Genomic DNA, 20244 nt, shown 5'->3' on the forward strand with positions numbered 1-20244 from the left:
TGTAATGGGGATGTGCGAACACAAGATGCAAAGGATCTATGACTGACTGCATGTTGATAAATCACTCGGAACAGCCAAACTTGGCCTTACAAAAATGAAACAGCCCGCATTTTGGACTAGCAGTAACAAATCTAGTTATTATCAGTAAACTAATTAACCGTGAAAAATGAACCTTCCACTCTGATCAGCGCTAATCTGTAAACCTGGTGCCGTGAACAACCGGCAAGGTCACCCCGTCAGGAGCAGCTGCCCCGGGCTCTGCTTGCCCCATCCCCAGCGTCCCCCGGCAGTCACTCCTTACAGGAGTGCAGGGCAGCGAAGATCTCTGACAGCGCTGCCGTCCCCCGGCGCCTGAGCTTCGGGGACAGGAATGCCGTGTCCCCCGGCAAGCGCGGCTGCCCGGCGGGGCCGCGGCCCGCCCGCCGCAGGGCTCCGGGAGGCGCGGTCGGGCCGGGGCTGGCAGTGCCCGGCAGCGGCGGCGGGAGGAGCCGCCGGAGGTGCCCCGGCTCGGCTGCAGCGCTCCTACCGGGCGGGCCCGGCCCGGCGGCGCGGGCGACGGACGCTGATCCCGTTCCCCTGCGAGCCGAGCCCCGCCGCGGCCGCCGAGCCCGCTGCGCCCCAGGCCCGCCTGCTGCCCCCCCGCAGCCCGGCTGCACGGCCCACCCCGGCCCTGCCCGGCGGGCGGGAGCATGGAGCGGTGCGGGGACGGGCAACAGGTGAGCGGGGCCCAGGGCAGCGGTGGGGGGCAGGAAGAGAAAGGGGGCAGAAAGAGAAAGGAAGGGGGGCCCCGGCGGTACAGCGGGCGGTGTGCGGCAGGGGCCAGGCCCGGCCCGGCGGTGCGGAGCTGCGGTAGCAGCGGAACTCGCTTTGCTTTGAACCAGCTGCGTAGCTGTGGCAGGCAGAGAGCTACCAGATGTTTGGCATTTTAAGTGCAAGGTTACGAGCTTTCAGAAATCGCAGAAGTTTGAAACTTGGTTTTGACTTCCCAGGAAGTTTGATTATTTATTTATTTTCCCCCTTCGTTTTTGTTTCATTTTAGGATTCTGGAGGTAGTGTTTCTGAGCTAAGGGAATGGAGACCCGTCATTTGCAGAAAGTGCACAGACACTCTCTGGTTGCTCCTCTTCTTTCTTTTCTGGGCTGGTATGGTAAGCATGTTTTGTTTTGGTTTTTTTGTTTTTTTTTCTGAAAGAAAAGTCAGATTGAAGGTTAATGGGCTTCTGCACAGTGGTATGCTAAATCTAAACTCAAATTATCACCACAGGGTTCCAGTGGGACAGAAATGACCTTTGTGGTGCTGCAGTACTTTATTGTTACACAGACTTTCAACTTCTGACCGTATGCTTTAGATGCCATCTATACAAAGGGCTGGGTTATTTAGAATTTGCTTTTTTTTTTTTTTTTTTTTTTTTTTTTTGGCTACTTAGTCCAGGCTGAGTGAGTTCTTCTACTTACCTCATCCATTGCAGCCTTGTTATCTTGCAACATGACTGTCTGATGTTTTATCAAATCACTATTTGTCCTGTGCTTAGAACAGCGTGCAAGCTTTTGGAAACAAGCTTTCTTAAGTATGAAAGTTTTTTTTTATATGTCTGAGGCTACTCAAGAGTCGCACGAATACAGCCTTAATCAGTTTTCAATTAAATTTCTAATAATTCTTTTAATGGAAGCAAATGCAGGAGAACACATACACATTTTGAATGCTGCATAAGCTGAAGCTAAACTTGTAAATGGAATAGGGTTTTTTTTACATGCTATCTTAAGCCTAGTGCTTTGATCAGTGGAGGGAAAAGCAAGAATTAAATCTGTCAAATGGTGAGGATTTAGGATTTTTTGTTTTCTCTCATTGTTTTTTATTGCTCAGTTTCTGTAAAACAGTTCTTACATATGTTGCTTTCTTTTGTTTGATCCGGTTTTCAGAAATATAAATAACTTTAGGTGCCATTGATTTGTTCACATAGTGAAAAAATTCGAAACTATGTTACAAACTGTGGAAATCTGTAACACTGGCAGGTATAGACACACCCATCCAGCAGTCATATTACTTAACTATACCTGTGGCTTGTATCTAGTATTCTGTACTTGAGAAAAACAATCACACATGCACAGTATTTGCCATACTGATGGGAATGGACCTGTAACATCCATTTTTAGAAGCAATGCCAGTATTTTTCTGAAAGCATATTTCAGGTTGAGTTACAATGCCTGCTTATTTCTCCTTTTTCTTCTGAGAACCATTTCATTATTAAGAAATATTTACTATGTAAAAAACTGGAATCTGAAAATACTGTTATTGTAACAAACATCATATACAAGTAGTATGTCAGCTTTAATTGTGAAGTGTCTACAACAGTCTTCATGTTGAGACTGCATTAGCATGCAGTAATGATTTTTTAAAAACTATTAACTACTTAGACTGAAAACATATGAACAAAAATAGGACTACACTGGGGACTTAGGAAGCGCATACTAATATTGTTGTATATGATGCTTGTTTTCTGCCCAAGATCCCATTTTATTTAGAAGTGTTAAAAGCACAATAAAAAATAAAGTCTCCAAGTCCTTTAAGAAAGCATTTGTGCTAGATCTGGTGTGTGCAATCTATCTCTAGCACAGCTGATATTCAGCAAAGTCGTAGTGGTAAGCATGGGACTGAGAAGACTTTCAGCTGCCAGCAGTTGGCATGTAGCCACAGAGCTTAGCAATATTGTCCTTGGTGTGTGTGAAATGTGGTTTACACCCCATGGGAGAGAGGAGATGATTAAATCACCGAGTTCTTTAATGGCTGCAGTGCTGTAAATAACCTTTTGGGTAAAGTCATGCCCAGGATTTCACTGACTTCCCAGAAGAATTACTGCTTCTTGGCACTTGGAAAGGTTCTTTTCGAGGGACATTTTGCCCCTCATGAGGCCATTTAAACAAGGTTTAAGCTGTATTCCTAGGCAAGGTGTCTTATACTGGCTGAAGAATGCTGTTACTTAGCCAATGGAGATGCTTAGCTGCCCCTGGGAATTACAGGTAGTTGATACACTGAGGTATTGATCCTACAGCATCTTAAAGATCAGCACAGTGTGGCCTAAGGCTACGGTGTGATGCTCTCCTGTTTTTTTGCATGTGTTAAAGTGTCTTCTTGAAATTTCAAGTAACCTAACTTTAATTTCTACTTTATGTGTTTAAAATACACCTCTGATTACATTAATGAGCAGCTGCAACATTTCAGCAGTTGTATTGCCCAGATGTGTCTTGAAGGGCACCCCTGAAAAACCGGAAGCAGTGAGCAGATGTTAAAAATTAGCTTCTGACTGACCTTGCCTAGTGACACACGTGAAGTTGAGTAGAGGCAGTGTTTAGGACCTTACTATTACTTTCCTATTATTTTAATCAGGACCCCTATCTTTCACCTCCTGTGATAGTGATACTCAGCTTAATTTATACACTTTCAGCAATAGGTGAGGGAAAGCTCTAAGGAGGCAATAGGGCTGAACTTGACTTGCTCTGGCCTTGTGCAGATGTATGAATTTTAGATTTATCTGTTTACATCCAGGAGACAAAAATTCATGGTCTTAAAAGAAGTATTTATTGAATGGGAAGGAAAAGCTATTATAGCATGATTTCACATTCAAAAATATTTTAACAGATGTTTATAACTGGCTATGCTGTGATGGCTGGTTCTGCAGAAAGGCTTGTGCTTGGATATGACAGCTTCGGGAATGTATGTGGCAGGAAGAATACTCCTGTAGAAGGGGCACCTCTTTCTGGACAGGACATGAGAGATAAAAAGTAAGTACGTTATATGATGTCTAAATAAATTAAATATTTGATAACTTAAGATATAAAGATATACACACCTTTTAGTTATCAGTCATGGCGATCTGTATATATACGTGCTTATACTGAAAGGCAAAAAGGTGTAAGAATGGTGGGAAATAATGAGTGAAATTAAAAAGTTAAGATAGAATTTGAAATTGTGCTATGTTATTATGCTTTATGCTGGCTTCTTCTAAAATAAGATCTGAAATAATAGGACTTTGGTCAAACCAGTCTTTGTACTTATGGATGTTGCATGTCGTGTGTTCCAGTTATTCAGTCAACTTCCATGAACTAGTCCTTGTAGAATGGCACCCACATTGGCAGCTTCTGATCCCATTTAAGAGCATAATATGAATTGTAAAAATGTAGCATATTCTGAAATTTGGATATTCATGATTTTCCATTATATGTGGAAAAAGTTTAATTTGCTTTGTGGTGCTTTAAAAAGACAGAAAGAAGGCTCAGAGTTTAAAGCTATAAAAGCCATAAATCTTGTTTTTTTTCAAAAGAGGATCTTTTTTTCCTTTTCCTTTCTAGGTATGTGTTCTTTCTGAATTCGTGCAGCCTGGAAATGCAAAGCCTCAAAATCAGTTCAGTTTCCTTGTGTGTGTCTAGCTGTCCACAAGAGCAACTCAACTCTTTGGAAGACCTCCAGAGTTTTGCAAGGAATAATGGTGTGCAACAGGGAATATTAATATCTCAGCATATCTGTAGAACAGTTGAGCAGTTTTCACTTTGTAACTCTTATGTTTGCTGCCCAAGGGAGCAGTTTCGTAGCATTCATTTCATGAGCAGTCCATGGCAACAGAAAATAAAATGTCTTGTCTCTGCTTTATTTCAAATCCATAGTTTCCATAACTATTACAGCTCTCTTATGTAAGAAGTGCTGGTTAATTCCTCCACAATGCTGAGATTATCCAGCAGAAAACTGGCTGCTGAGAATGAGCCGGTGTAGTTTGGTGGGGGTGCCTGTAGGTGAACAGAGTTCATATTCTTTTTGAGAAACTTGTCCTATTGGTTCTTTAAATTTAATTAATTAATAATTCAATAGATACACAAATGTTTTTTGTCTCTTTATAGATACACAAGTATTTTTGTTCCTTTAGACATTAGATCCCAAGGTTTGTTATTCCACTGACAGTTTTTTATATTACTCTGGTGTTCAAGATCAATACAAAGCCAGAAGTAGCTGTTTCATAAAAAAAAGCAGCTCAAATTAATTCATGTCTATCATGTAAAGACAACAACCTAACCCTTATCCCATAGGGTATGCATAAACTGCATATCATATAAATATTAGTGGCCATTTTTATTGGAGATCAGAATTCCATTGTATTTTTGTTGTTTTGTTTGGCAAGAATTGCTATTTAAATTGACAAAAAAGTTAATTGAATTTAATTTGGGGATATTTTATAGTCACTTGGTATGTACAGAAAGCTGTAAACACCTGTGATGTTATGTAAATATTTTCAGTGTAACTGAATATAATTGCATGAAATTCCATCTGTGTGCTAAAACTACTTGCATGTTTATTGAGAGAGAGAGGGCAGTATTGCATTTTGAATGGCTCCTATCAAGCCTTTCTTTCCCAGAAGCATTATGTAATGCTTCTTATCAGAGTACCAGGTAATACTTAGCCTAAAGCACAGAAAATATTAAGTTTCTGGATACATATATATTCTGCTCTAAATCATGAGGTGTCTAGAGTTCTGTTGTAGCTTCTGGCATTTTAGGCTTTTCTGTTATCTTAATGAATAAGAGTTTAGAGCTGAAATATCCCACTGTGGAACAAATAGTATTCCTGCCCTCCAGGATGATCAGTAAATGGTAATTATACTTAGGTCTAGAAGGCAAAAAATTCTGCAGAGGTTACTATAGATTTATCCAATTAACCTAATTTGTTATTTACTGTAATATCAGGGATTAATATTGCCCACTAAGGGATCAAAGCAGAAGTATAAGCAAGACTTAACTGCTAATGTGTTTTTCTCTAAAACTTTAGCGAATATTAAGTTACCTTTTTTTTTTTTTTTTTTTTTTTTTCCTGTCTTAGGTTCTTGTCTTTGCATTTACAACCTGAATATTTCCAATTACACATTAAATCCAAAGGCAGCTGAGCTGTGTCCCACACTGCCAGTTCCACCAAGGTCAGAATTACTGGGCATTTTAAAACACTCTTCTGTTCAATCAGTTTCTTGAAGATTATTTCCTCTCCTTTTGTATTTGACCTGGTGCTTTGCAGTCTAAATGGCTTTACTTGTCTATTTATTTTTGTGCATCTACCCTTAAGAGTTTTCATGTGCATCTGTGAACAAAACAGTGTCCTGTCCCAAACCTCTTCCTCCTGGGTATGAATTAATCTTTGACTGTTGTAATACAGCATTGTCAAAGCAGGACAGTAAATGTATTCAAGAAGCTTGGCTGGGGGTGCCAAATAGTTTAATTTGTAAATATTTGGTACTGTTAATTGTACCTTAAAAACATTGTTTTGATGTGGCTTTTAGAATGCTTAAATATCATAAAAACAATGTAAAATGTGGATTAGAAACCGTTTGACCTGTAATTAATATTTTTTTACCATCTTTGTTTTTAACCTTCCAGTAAATCTTTTCCATTACTTAATCGATGTGTGCCACAAAATCCTGAATGCTATTCCAAATATGCATCTGTCTTAATAAGTATGGTTAATGAGATGGATATCTTTCACCGAATTCTGAGTGGAATATTGGCAGGAAGAGATACTGTGATAGGACTGAGTTGCCTTGCACTCGGTAAGTTATAAATAAGTGGATAATAGTATTAAATTAAAAATATGAGGTTTCAAGTGTTTCTATTAGCTATATTGTTCATTTAAAGGTGATCTTTTTCATATATTCTGGGCAGAGTTCATTTTAAGAAAGAGTGATTGATTGTGTTTTATCAGGAGGCATTTAATAGGCTGGTGAAATATAGATACATGAAATATCAGACTCTGTTTTCCTTGATATCATCAGATGCCTTATTTCAAGGGACTGTAATAATTTTTGATGAAAAAGACATGGCATCATTTTAACGTAAGTCTTGAAGGACTAGTATTGAAAAGTTAATATTTCCCAAGGTGAGAGATTTCAATTACAAGCTCATTATTAGAAAGTTACAGGTAACTCTGTGTTTTAAATGTTAAAAAGATTCCAGATTTACTAAATGCTGTTGCTTTTGAGTCTGTTGTTTAAAAAATAAAAGTCCAGATTCTGCAAGAACCTTACATTTGCCTTTAAATAAGAGTTAAATGGGTCGTTACGCTCTTAAAAAGCTTACTTTGTATATTTTTCAGCCTTCTCTTTTATACTGGTTTTAGCCTTCAGATTTATTCAAACCCTACTGGTCCATACGTTGATTGCACTGGTTGTATTTGGGTTGTTATGTAAGTATATTTACTGTTTAGCATACGCTTAGTTAAATAGATCATCTCCCTGAACTGAAGGAACAAACAGCTTTCCTTTTTATCTATGGCCATCCGTGGTAACCATGGCTTTCCACAGCCATTTCCAAGCTGAGCCTTGCTTGCCTTTGGGTGCCAGAATCTTGTTGTGCTGTTCCAACTACTGAGCATTGGGATGATTATGATTTTCATTTTTTAAGTAAATGTGAGGAAACAACATTTCTTTAGGTGGATGAAAGCCCCCTAGGAATATGCTGCTGTTTCAGTTTAGTGAAGTTTTACATTGCTTGCTTTAGAAAATGAGAACTGTTAGGAATGTGTCAAGCTGAAGCTTGTCATTCCATAAGAGCTTTCTATATTCTCCATGAAATTACATGCCTGAGCTTTAGAATAACTGCAAGGAAACCAAATGTTCTGTTGTGGTTTTGCCTCAGACTAACAGACTATTATGTGAATTTTTACTGTGGTCATGGGTACTGTGCCTCTCTCCTGCAACGCAGCATTGCTTAGGTTGGGCAGGAGGATGAGAGGCTCTGAGGGAGGCCAGGCAGACATCAGCCTGCCCGTCAGTGCTGCCTGCCCTCACATTCCTCCTGTTTGCCCAGTTGTCTCAGGTGTCCTCTGGTGGCTGTATTATGACTACAGGAATGATCCCAGCATTGAACTGGAAACAGAGAAAGAAAATGTAAAATTTCTGCTTGGATATGCTATCTTCTCCACAATAGTTACTGTAAGTAGAATGTTACCTTAAGCAATGGCAGAGGCTCTAACTTGAAAACTTGAACTGCAGTTGTTCTGCAGCAGTAAAAATAATACCTCATTCCTTTCAAATTCAAAAATGAGAGTCAAATATAATATCTGCTTACACTCTCTTTATTAAATAGTTTTATATCTTCATTGTAACACTTGTCAGCACAGGGCTCTGCCACACTTCAGCCCTGTACAGTGTTGGTATTGGTGCTTTAGAAATAAAAGAATCATGTTCCATCCCCATTCGTCTCTGTGTCAGCTAACTGGAGAACCATGTTGTGTGAAGGGAGGCACTGGCTTGACATGAATGTAAGATCTGTGGATACAGCCTATTGTGATAGTAGGAGAAAGGGGTGGCAGCTCTTTTAGATAATGAAGAGCATGGTGAAGCACAGGCAGCATTGTTTAGGGCTCAGGATATGTGGTTACTTTCTGTTTTTCTCTACTTGACCTTGTTTTCCAACTGAAAAGCTGTGTGGCTTGCAACTTTTAAAGTGACTTTTTTCACTCTGATGTTGTAATGTTGAAGATGTCATTGCTCTATAGGAATGTACAGGCAAGCTGCACTTCATGAGACATTTGTCAAAGTGATTGTTCTGGTTTTTTTAAAGCAGAGAAAGGTCCATAGGCTGGTGTACACCAGATGTGAACAGTCTGACAGTTTACAGTGACAAATAAACATGTCAGAGATCAGATTTTTTCAATTATCCTCTGTAAGTTTTTACCTTTTTATTTCTGTTGATATTAAAGGGGTAAGAAAAGGTTCCTGTGTATGCATGTGTGTTCCACTACAACTGACTGTAATTTGCAGCATGGTGGTAACATCCACTGCTACAGGTTACACTTCTCTTCAGAGCTGGTAGCTTCTTTCTAGAGCAGGAGAGAAAACCAGTGAAGCAGCTGCCACTGGTTGCATTTATTATTTTATGCATTCCTACAGCTCTTTTAGTTGCTGTTTATAGTCCCTTACCATATACAAAGAACTGGGGAGGTTGTGGGGACTTTGCCTTGAGGTTTTGCTACTGGTGAGGTTGGTTTTTTTTTATATTAGAAAAAAACATTTTAATGAGGTTTCATTTTATTTCTGCTTTGCTTCCATGTGTACACAGCCCTCAAATTAGTTTTGCTGTGCTACTGTCCTTTCTGCAGAAAAGGACTGCTTCTCCTGCCATTGTCAACAGTGGCAAGCTGACCTGAGTAGGAAGAAAGTTTAAATGTTCATGAAATACAGAGTCTATGAAGGGAATATGTAGCATGTAATGTACATCTGTGTTTGCTGTAAAGCAAAACAGACTCTTTCCATTGAGTGAATTACAATTTTATGAATCCTGTTTTGATTTAAAGAAACGGTAGTAATGATGTCAGAAAATCATATTTTAATCTACAAGTTCTTTGAGAATATAGGCAGTGTCTCACAAAGCTTTTCCAGTGCACATTACATTTATATAAAATGCCTTGCTATCTTGTATTTGTGAAATCTGTACCCCCTGATCCCACATTTGACAGCTGTGATAATTTTCTGAAGGAAAAAAGCCCAACAATTTGTCTTTTTATTTCCTGTAACAGGTTGTTCTGCTTTCCCTTATACTTTTACTAAGAAAGAGGCTTCAGTACACTGTACAGCTGTTTCAGATTGTTGGTAAAATCATAGGCAGAATTCCTTTCCTCCTGTTCCAACCACTGTGGACCTTTCTGATTCTCATTGTGTTCTGGGTATTTTGGGTTGCTGTACTACTTAGCCTAGGAACTGCAGGTAAGTATATGCTTTTATGTTTTTGGGTAAATGCTGTTTCTTAAGTTTACTTTGAAAATATGAGACTTGGTGTTGGTGTACAAAATTTGGGCTAGCATTGTTACACAGCTCTGTTACTCTGTGCTATTTTGGGTTTTTTCCCCACTTGTTGAAGTCTGTGGTAGTTCCGTGAGTCACAGTACTACAGCAGAGAGGTGTTTGCTCCTATATGTGGAATTTATTACTTTATTATTTTATATTAATATATATTAATTATTCATTTATAATTAGGTTGTGATACATACAGTATGTTTGTATTTAAATGAGAAAAGTTATAAGATGGAGGAGATGGCTTTTAGTGCAGTTGTGAAATGAGAATGTTAATCTCCTCTGACTATAAACAATGTCCAGTTGTTGTGGAGACAGAACATTGTTTCTGAGCAGTAGTTTAGTGGCAGCTACTATCATTATTTAGACTGGTACTACAGTGTTTGGATTAATCCAGAGCTTCTTACAGTTGTAGGGGAGGTGATCTGTAGAAATAATCACTATGAAAGATCCACAAGAACAGATTTTGAGTATGGAAGTGGTATTACCAAGGGACATTCCACCACAAGACCTGGTGGGATTATAAAACTGGCAGTATTCCACACTTTTGTGGGTCAGCTTCCTCACTCCTCTTCCATCACAACTGTTTCCGTCTCAGACCTACCCTGTTTTTTCTGGCTCTTAGCAAGACCAAATTCACTCGTACTGAGTGCCCATCTGTCTGAGTCCATGCTCGCATTGCTTAGGCTGGACTAGGATCTGTTTCCCTCCAGCTTCTACTGGAGAGCCAAGCCAGTTTGCCAGGGTCTCTCTGTTTCTTTCCCCCAGTTGCTCATGTCTGTCAGAAATGGCTGCTTGAAACACTTGTCTGGCTAAGCTGCTTCTCCTGCAAAAGGATAAGACCTAGAAAGGCTGAATGTCCAGTATGCAGTCTCTTTGTGAGTCGTTTCTGGTTGACTAAATAGTTGAGCAGATTCACTTTGCTTTAGGTGTCTTCACCACGTTCCTCTGAGCTGATTTTTCACTTTACAGAGGTGGCACTTACGTTGTAGATTCAGCATTGTGTGGTGGTCAGCTTTTCTGTAACATCTTCATTCCATTCATGCACCAGTCAGCCAGGCAGCAGTGATTTTCAGACTGGGCATGTAGGATACCTTATCACAGGTTCAGACCAGTTCTTTACAAAAAGGAGCATTTCCAGGGCTATCAACCAACTGTTCATTTCGTGGATGTGCTTGGATCAGATGCGAGCTGAGATAAGCATTAACTGCAGTAAATCTAGCTGCAGGTAAATAAAGTGAGTGATGACACGTAGATTTGCTAAATATGTAATTGACAATAACTCTTAGAGGAAATGTTGATACCTTGGTGTTAAGTTGAGGTGGCCCATTAACCACAGGAAAATTCACTTGGTACTCTTAGTATGCACACATAATGATGTGAATCTTGCCCGTGTTGAACCTAAATTTAGAAAATGCCAGCTGAGTCCCTTGTATTAAAAAGCTTTTGGAAATGCAGCAATTATAGAAGAGTAGAAATATTTTAGCTCATATGACAGAAACAGCTTAACAGTAAGTGCAGGATGGGGAACTAACCAGGTATTTCCTGGATGTTTTTACAGATTGTGCAAGCACGGCTTGCACACCATATCCAAAACCAAATTCCATGTGTATACACAGGGAAATAAACCCCAGTGGCTATTTTCTTTGAGAGACTTTTTATGATTTTTTTTCATCTTGTGCCATTTTTCTTCACTGGCTATATTCTGTTTCCTGCTAGACATTTCCATTAATTTTTTTTTGTGTTTTTTTTTTTTTTTTTTTTAATGCCTGCTTGGACAGTGGGATTCAAACAGTTTGTGACCTACTGTTACGTTCATAGTACAGCACATGTCTCTTGGCTCAAAGATATTTCATTGTTTGTCTTCTCCATAGTATGGTAGGATTGCTGATGTTCCAGCAAGTTAGACAAACTGTACAGTACAGAAGGCAGAGCAATGTTAAGGTTTCTAGGACTGTCTCTGTTTTGAAAGAACTTACTTAGTTTTTGCAGATTTTTAAAAAGGGAATGTAATTTCCAGGCACTTCACTGCCAATATATTTCTGACATGGACAAGCTATGTAAAACATATGTTTTGACTGAAATATTCTGCCAGGATACTTCTAGCATAGATGTCAGTCCTGTGAGATTGCTGTGTTAATAGTTAGCAAGTTAATATTTGGAAGAGAATGTGCGTTTGATAAATAAACCAAACCAGTTCTAAGTTCCAGCCTAAGCATGAATGCAGATAGAAAAATGCCATGCTATGTATTCAATTATTTTTCTGGTTCAAGCCCTATTCTAAGGATTTTATCATTTGTGTTTGTGATTATTCTTTTTGTTAAGCTCTCTGTGCTGAGGTGGCTGTTGTTCCCCAACAGGTGTGAACGGAGATCTTAGGAATGTCGAGTGGCTGAGGTGTTCCTTAAGTGACACATAAATGACCTGTAGTGTCGGCAGTGCCCCGCTGGGTGCCGATAAAGTAGTGTGGAACTGCTTCTTCTGAATCTGCTCTGCTGTTCACAGCTACTCTGGTTATAGAGCAGCTCCTCCTGGGGGGAGTTCGAATACAGCGAAGGCAATTTCAGCCTTTTAGTGATCTGCCGAGGCAGTGAAGTGTTGGTTTATACAGTTCTCAGGTAGAGGAGATTTGTCGAGGTGACACAGGAGGTCAGTGCCAGCAAGACGTATGACAGCTGTTTTTCTGTCCCATGTTCTGCTTCAGATTTGTTTTGTTGTTCAGACAAATGAGCCTTAGACTAGACTTGGTATGGAGAATCTTCCTATAGATTTTATTTCAAATTTTCAACCCAAACATGAGTCCTCTGAAATGCTGTATCTTAAAGCAGCTTACAGTAAGGTAGTGTGTTGAGGGCTGTTTTGTTGTTTTAGTACACATCTACTGGTACACAACTAGTACTTACACATCATGTAAAAATAAACAGTACTGTAAAGTTAATAACGAGTTGGCAAAACAGCTTTGTATTTTCTATTAGTTTTCTGTAACTTCCCTGTAAATTGAAAACTTTTATTTTGCTTTTTGGTGTTTTGGGGACTTTTTGCAATAGTTGAGAGTACTTCTCTGAAGACATCCCAAGATGCACTGTCCTTAAGTAATTTGTTTTCTCTGTTGACAGAGTAGCCGACTATCTAGGATTCAATTTGTAAAATACAGCTGCTGAGTTTTTTTGTTTTGACACTTTGACTTTTTATTCTCACAAGTACAATTTTGGGGGCTATGCAGACTATACTTTAAATACAAATATTCCAAGAAAGCTGAAAAAATGAAAAATTTACGAAGACACTAGTCTTTTGTCTAAAATAGATGGGCAAAGAGATTGGCCTGCTGCTGTGCTGCACCTGTTCTGAATATTTTCCTTGCATCCTCACTAGTTCTGTAACATTTGTAGCTCTGGTGCACTTGATCCTGGCTCCTGATTGTTATGTGACCACACAGACCTTATTTACACTGCCACCAAAAGCTGGTGTTACTCTGAGGACAAACTAACATCTTGGGAGTTACAGCAATCTAGCCTGCCCTTGCAAAAGGTATTTATGCACGTGACTAACCTGAAACACATGGATAATCCTATTAAAATCAGTGGGAGTACTTACGCATTTTAAGGTAGGCACCTGCTTAAGCACCTTCGTAATGCAGAATCTCTTAAGAGCAGCAGAGGCTGAGTGAATTCCAGATCTAGAGAACTCGGAGAAATGCCAGAGGCCACAAGACTTGAGACAGCACAAACAGTGGCACCAGTTAGAACCATTAGCTGCCTAGGAATGGAATTCAGCTGGGCTTTGGAAAAGCTGGTATGTCTTTGGAGTCATTTGGTCTTATTGTTTGCTAATTTATGTGGTTTTTCACTGCAGAATTGAAGTGACCACGTGTCACAGCAAAGCACGTATTTGAGCTTTCCAGCATGCACATGTTGTGAAGTCCACATAGAATAAATCCTACAGGTTTAATGTAGAATGAGAAGGCCCTATGAGATTTTTGTGTAATGAAGGTGCATTCTGTAGGCAAGTGAGCAATGAATCTGCTACATAAGTCTAAGAAGTAGCAAAACCAGCAATCAAAATATATTTCCTGCAGGGTCTTTGACATTCAATTCTTTGACAGCTAGCTTAGCAGTAAATGCCACTACATGGAAAAAACCAAAGTAAAATAACACAGTAAATTCTGTTGAGCGTGAAGATTCAATGCACGATGCCAGAACCTTTCCTCACTTAGCAGTGGGAAGGGCACATCATATTTTTGTGTTAACAGGAAGTGATAAACAGGCTGTCAGTATTTTCTGGTCAGTGGCTCTTTGTTTCCGATAAGGAAATTGCTGAACTAGACTTCCAAGGAATTTTTGTTGCTTACAACATCCTATGGCTCCAGGCATCAGCAAAACCTTGCAGAAAGAGTTGAGTAAGAGCCTCTAACATAAGTCTGGAAGTACCAAAATGTAGCAAGTGATACTGCATATGCCCACTGGCTTTGGTATTATTGTATTGTGCTCACTGACAGAATGACACAGCACTGGGCTGCTGGAATCACATGGATTGTCTCTCCTGAATTCTGCTGGAAACACTTGTGCCTGTTTGCATTGTTAACAACTCTGAAGTATTTGCAGCAGATCAACATTTGTACTGATCAGAGGTTTCCATATTTGGTGATTGAGCTGTAGGGACTTCAATTCTTTACTGACTACTTAGTGTTATCACTGAGAGTATAGTACATCAGAAAAATTAATTGTTAAGTACTTGGAGAAAAACATTGACAAATTAAACCATATTTTAAGGCTTTGCTGAGAAAGTTTAGCTTGTGTGAGCACATAGATTGCAGTGGAGTGATAAGGAAAATGGTATGTAATTTTCTCAACAGTATATCTACAGCAGCTTTAAAGTTTGTACATGCTACTAAGGCTGACAAATATGAAATAACATTGCATGTAATTTTGTTGACAAAACTCTGAATGCGTGGTAGGCCCAGAGGACAGGGGCTCAGTCAGACACAGCTGTTTACCTTGTAAAGAGATTTCTGTGAAGTAACAAGAACTGGTTACCATATCTGGATAGCAAAGTGACCAGTGGTGAACCCACAGGTGGGTGTGCCTGGCTTCTATGCAGCAGAGCTCAGCGCTGTGCACTCGCACATGTGTAAGGTTGGCCAGGAATGACAAAAACCATTACCAACAGAGTTAGTTTGCCATACATACATTTGTCAGTCTTCAAGACAAAAGCAAAACCTGAAATGCGCCTCTTCAAAAACAATAAATGTTCAGTCGGATTGTATAGTGGAAAATGTGCTTAATTCTGCTATGAAGTGGCATAACGTCTCTGCATAAAAATGATTTTTTTGTATCACGTTGACCTATAATTTGCATAAGTTCCCTCAGTAAGGGCTATGATTAATTAGCATATTTGGCTAGTTCTGTGTGCTGCAGGAAAATGGCATTCTAGAGCCTTGGGAAGAAGTAAGGAAGTTGAAAAATCCACTGAATTCAGAACAAGAAAGAGTGGTATAGCACACAGCTTAGTTTAATGTACCAAAGTAAATTAATCTGTCCTCAAAAATTCAGCTCCCCAAAAAAACCCAAACCAAAACAAAACAGAGCCAATAAACCAAAGAACTTTTTCATCCAGACTTAAAACCAGGGAGAAGAGATCTGAGAGATGAGTAGTAGATTTTTCACACCAACAAGAATTCTGCATTTCACAGGCTCAACATAAACTTGTTTATAATGGAAGCAACAGTATTTCTGTGAATAACCAAGCATACAGCTATGTAAAGAGTTTGCCTGTTTAGCTAAAATTTCCATTCAGAAAACAATATAGCTGGAACTACATGTCTGTGTTTGTACTTCAGCAAAGGCTTTCTCAGTAAGCAAATGAGTGCTGAGGATAAGATTGACTCAGTTCTGGGAAGAATGCTTAGTTTGAATGCTATAAATCCATTCATAGACTTACTCTTTTCTTCCTGTTTGAGTGTCTAAGAGGGCTGTTTCTTGTAGTGCTAATGTTATAGGAGTAAACTAATTCAATTTATTTTGTACAGTTACATATTTAAGGTAACCATATAATAATTATGCGCCCATGTAGCATTTTTTGATCTTTTCAAAGCACTTTATAGCAATGTTGCAGTGCTACTGCGCTGTAGATTACTGTTTTTCATAATTTACAGACAAACAAACCTTATAAAGCTTGTCTAAACCTGATGGTATTGTTGAAAGCAAATCTTTATTCTTTCTACTTTTAGCCATAATTGAGTATGATCTCTGGGACTATAGAAAAATAAAGCAGAACTAAGATAACCATTTCATAGATAGCTTTGTGTCTGTGGTAGTGTTGAACTTGAAGGTGATGTGCTGTCCCATGGGAGAACATTGAGTATTAAAATTTGTTATAATTCTTCTGTTCTAGCAGTAATAGACAATTCTATGTCTCACATTGTTATTTCTTTCATGGAGTTAGAATAGGAAACTGCTCACCTCCAGAGATTGTCTTATTCTGTGAACATGTTTATCTTTAAGGTTAGTAGACTTAAGGCTTGATAAACTAAAAAAAAAATAGCAGGTTATGGACCTAGAGGCCTTTCACTTGGAGCAGGCTTTTGCTTTTTGTAAGATTGTATTTTTCAAAATTCTGTTTGCATTACAAATTTTTGGCTCTTTGACTTTGTTAGAATGGATAAAATTAAATAGCACCTCGATTTGTTTTCTTGTAATTTTATTGAAGAAAAGTTGAAAAGGACAGAAGCACTTAGGTATACATTTTTCCTTGTCTGATGTGTTGTAATAATACAGTGGTGTAATCTCAACTTCAGGTACTGCACAGACTACTTCAGGAGGACAGGTAGAATACAGAGCTCTGTCTGGAATTTCCTACATGGCATGGTATCATTTTGTTGGTCTCATCTGGACTAGTGAATTTATTCTTGCCTGTCAGCAAATGACAATTGCAGGGGCAGTGATTACTTGTTACTTCAACAGGTGAGTGCAGAATTACACCCATATAGTTCTGTGAATATTCCAACATTTACTTTCAGTCTTTTTTTCATTCTCAAATAGACTGCAATTTATATCGATATCTTGGAATCCGATTTAATATAAAATAAGGTTGCTTGATGCTACACCTTGAATAATCTTTTACAATGTGTATGATATTAATTTGACTCACCCCTAGTGCTCACCCAAGATACTGGGCCAAAACGGAGAAAAATTTCAATTTTTAATGATTTATACTGGTTTTTAGACTTGCAATATTGTCCATTGACATTATATTTGTTCCATGCATTAGAGTGGTGCTATCCTGCCATTACAGGGAAGATTTAAATCTCACAAAACATTGATTTTTTTTTTTTTTTTATAATGTAGAGAGTAGTATCCTGAAAACATTTTTCTCTTAAGAATTTTATGAGCTTTCTCACCTTTGTTGCTCTGTCCCTCTGTGCCCAGTGATGACATCTTCTGATCTATGTAAATCCCTGGCATTTTAAGGGATTAATTTTCTTAATTTTTTATCAGAGGGGTATGGTGATAATCACAATTTGCTGGAGAATTAGCCCTTGAAGAAGGTGACCAGAGGGTAAACTGGGGAGCCTGGCAGGAGAAGGTACGAAGGGCCCTGGAGGACAGAATGAGTGCAGCCACCCAGGACCATTGGGCTCAGGCAGCTGAAAAGGGAGGCTTTGAGCTTCTCCAAAATCTAGGTAGCACATTTTTGTTGACAATCTCTAGAATTATCTGGAATTTTTTTGACAATCTCTAGAACGTCTCTGGATGCTTCAGCTGCTGCTAAGCAAGGCCTCCTGCTGAAAGGTTTCCAAATGGTCTATTCCCTCCACCCAGCAGAGACAGCAGTACAGGGCCTGCTTGCAGAAGCAATTAAGGATTTTCTACTGCAGTCAACACAGACAAAGCAGCAAAGCTACGAGACCTGGTAACAGCTGGTGCCCACCATTGTTTTAAGTGGTTTTGTCATCACATCCAAAAAGCCAAGGCAGGGTAGTGTTTAACGTGTCAGGAGCCTGTCTCTGCTAGGATTCTGTGGACAGTCAACAGCTGTGCCACTGAGCTGGTGTTAGTTAAAGAGCAGGCAAAACTTAAAATGCTGCTTTTTTCAGAGGTTGAGATCTGTGCAGTCACACCCTACTATTTTGCATGCCATGATAGGAGCAGAAATAGGAGGAACTTGAATCTTAGCGTGTGTTCATCTGCTTTGCTCTTGAAGCTCTCAACACAAGAAAGTAGCATGTGGGTTGTAGTCCTGTGGGTAATGGGCTGCTTTTTTCTTTTAAGCAAATTCATGTTCCTCAGGCTTTAGCAGCTGAGTGCTGAGGCACTAAGGCGTCATTTAAATTGGCTTGCTTGAGAAGGCACAGGAAAGATGAGCAACTTACTAGGTTATTTGCTGCAGTGCATTTTAGTATCATGTACTGTCTAAATCCCCAGGACAAAGGTACTGTCCATATCTTCTTCACACAGAGCAGGGAAGCACCTGTAGAAACTGTTGTGATAACATTTACTGCTCTGTTAGGATCTTCCGCTTTCCAGCTATTTTTTACTGCTGCAGGAACTGGCCACAGAGTACAGAAGGTTCCTGCACCCAATTGTATTGAAATTATTTTGTACATCTACTGTCAAGCCCTTGTCTTGCTTACCAGGTAGCTTGTACTGTGCTGAGAGAGTTGTGCTTGGAAGGGGAAATGCGATTTTTCTGCAGTGGTGATCCCTGTTCCTGGCATCTGGGCTCTCAGCATAGATCTACTGAGACGCAGGACATGCAGGAATGGGGAGAGGATGGTTAGCTGCAAAAACAGTCACACCACCAAGGGCACGGGTTATCTCGAGCTGTTCCAGCAGTTCTGAGCTTGTCTGCTCTGTGTTTTTAATGTATTCTCTGGGGCAGCATCATAAAGGCATGTCACAAGAGTTTGTTTATGATACCTCACACAGAGGCTTTCTTCTTTGCTTATAAGTGCTCTGAGGAAATGGCACAGCCTTTCCCTACGGAAATCTTCCACAGCACACACAGCAACACCCACAGTGGAGTTGCAGATGAGGGCAGGAGAGCATTTCAGCTGGATTAGCTTTAGAGGTGACATATATTTAACCTGTAATACCACCACTGAAAATGCATTTTGCTGCTTTTTTTTTTTCCCTGATGAAACGTGAATACATTAAAGATTTTGTTAATTTGTTAAAACAAAACTTTTTTGCTTAATTATTACTTTTTATGACTTGCAAGAAAGGCTCAGTCTTTTTAAAAGCTTTCATTGTTACTACGTCTGTTTTGCACGAGGTTTATTTTCATCTTGGAGTGCTTTGGTGTTATATGTGTATTTAACTTCAAGTGAGATGAGGCTTTTCCCCTCTCTGGGACTAGAGGAAGGTGGTGTGATAACATGACCCTTGTAACAGGCATCACAGTCCTGTCCTTGTTTGAGTTTATTCAGTAACTCCAATGCATGACCCAGTCTTGAGGTTGTTTAGTGTTACAAGCATCACCTGTTGTGTTTATCTACCCTTTTTCCTATGTTTCCTACCCTGAGTCAGAATTATGAGGAAAATCTTTGTTCTTTTCCTAATCTGTTTGGAAGTAAAGCAAGGAATGTTGTCAGACCATGTTCTTTGCTAGGAAAAGAAAGTGTGGAAAAGCATCCAACTGTGTAGAGATTTAGCTGAATTAAATTTTAAATTCTGAGGTTCCTACTCATTACTCCATTCTGTTACAAATATTAAATCCCTTCTTCATTTTTCAGAAATGAGTAGATTATTAACAGAGGAGTAAACTTTGTCCTTTCTATATTTCTCTCCCTTGGCTAAAATTTAACTCACATAAACTGAATCATTTTTATTGTGAGATTTGGATGAGACTGCCATATATAAGATGGTATATGAGAGAAAAGGAAACAGTGGTACTATAATGGATATAAAAGCTTATCTATATTGCAGTGCCTGTGTTTCTCACACATAAACCTTATGACTTAAAAAAACCAAAACTACCTTATTCAGTATAAAATTCCACTGTTCCCCAAGATGTTCCTCTAGTTGTAAGACCAAAAATAATAAATGCAGCAAGTACTTTCCTGGAATTTCCTATTTAAAATAATGTGGTATATTCACATATTTAAATAAAACTTACTGGCTGCAGTGTATTTAGTGGTTTGAATGAACTGCAGTGATACCTTCAGGATTCTTTCAGAACTGTGGTAACTATCTCAAAGAAGTGCATTTGTTGAATTCTTGCTAAAGTGAGGATACAGTAAAAGTATATTTCTAGAGCTTTTTAGCCCCCACCCCAACCAGGTACTCTCTGATCACTGCCTTTTAATTTTTTTAGTTTCTTGTGCAAATTTTTTTATTTTTGAAGATAATGGAGGTTTTGAAGGAATCTCTTATGAAAACAGGACATCTTATTTGTGATATAAGGTCTGATCTTTAGTTACCTACTCA

The 20244-nt window shown here is 39.1% G+C and overlaps 1 protein-coding gene across 11 annotated transcripts in view; it reads left to right on the forward strand.

The window, feature by feature from the left end:
- Window positions 1-331: 331 nt before the first annotated feature.
- The window catches only part of SLC44A3 (solute carrier family 44 member 3), a 59807-nt gene continuing 39894 nt past the window's right edge, over window positions 332-20244 (forward strand). For 9 of the 11 annotated variants that reach the window (XR_011727117.1, XR_011727113.1, XR_011727118.1 and 6 more), the window contains exons 1-10: window positions 334-716; window positions 1040-1147; window positions 3637-3779; window positions 4347-4483; window positions 5863-5956; window positions 6411-6580; window positions 7123-7212; window positions 7836-7960; window positions 9547-9733; window positions 16614-16779. Coding sequence is in view for 4 of the 11 variants with exons in the window: in XM_071750774.1 (XP_071606875.1) it covers window positions 690-716; window positions 1040-1147; window positions 3637-3779; window positions 4347-4483; window positions 5863-5956; window positions 6411-6580; window positions 7123-7212; window positions 7836-7960; window positions 9547-9733; window positions 16614-16779 (1247 nt within the window). In the remaining 7 variants the exon portion in view is untranslated. Of the gene's footprint in view, window positions 717-1039; window positions 1148-3636; window positions 3780-4346; window positions 4484-5862; window positions 5957-6410; window positions 6581-7122; window positions 7213-7835; window positions 7961-9546; window positions 9734-16613; window positions 16780-20244 lie in introns of those variants that run through there. The other 2 variants (XM_071750777.1, XM_071750776.1) reach the window with 2 other exon arrangements.

This window comes from Heliangelus exortis, chromosome 8 (assembly GCF_036169615.1).
Source record: "Heliangelus exortis chromosome 8, bHelExo1.hap1, whole genome shotgun sequence".
Taxonomy (NCBI): domain Eukaryota; kingdom Metazoa; phylum Chordata; class Aves; order Apodiformes; family Trochilidae; genus Heliangelus; species Heliangelus exortis.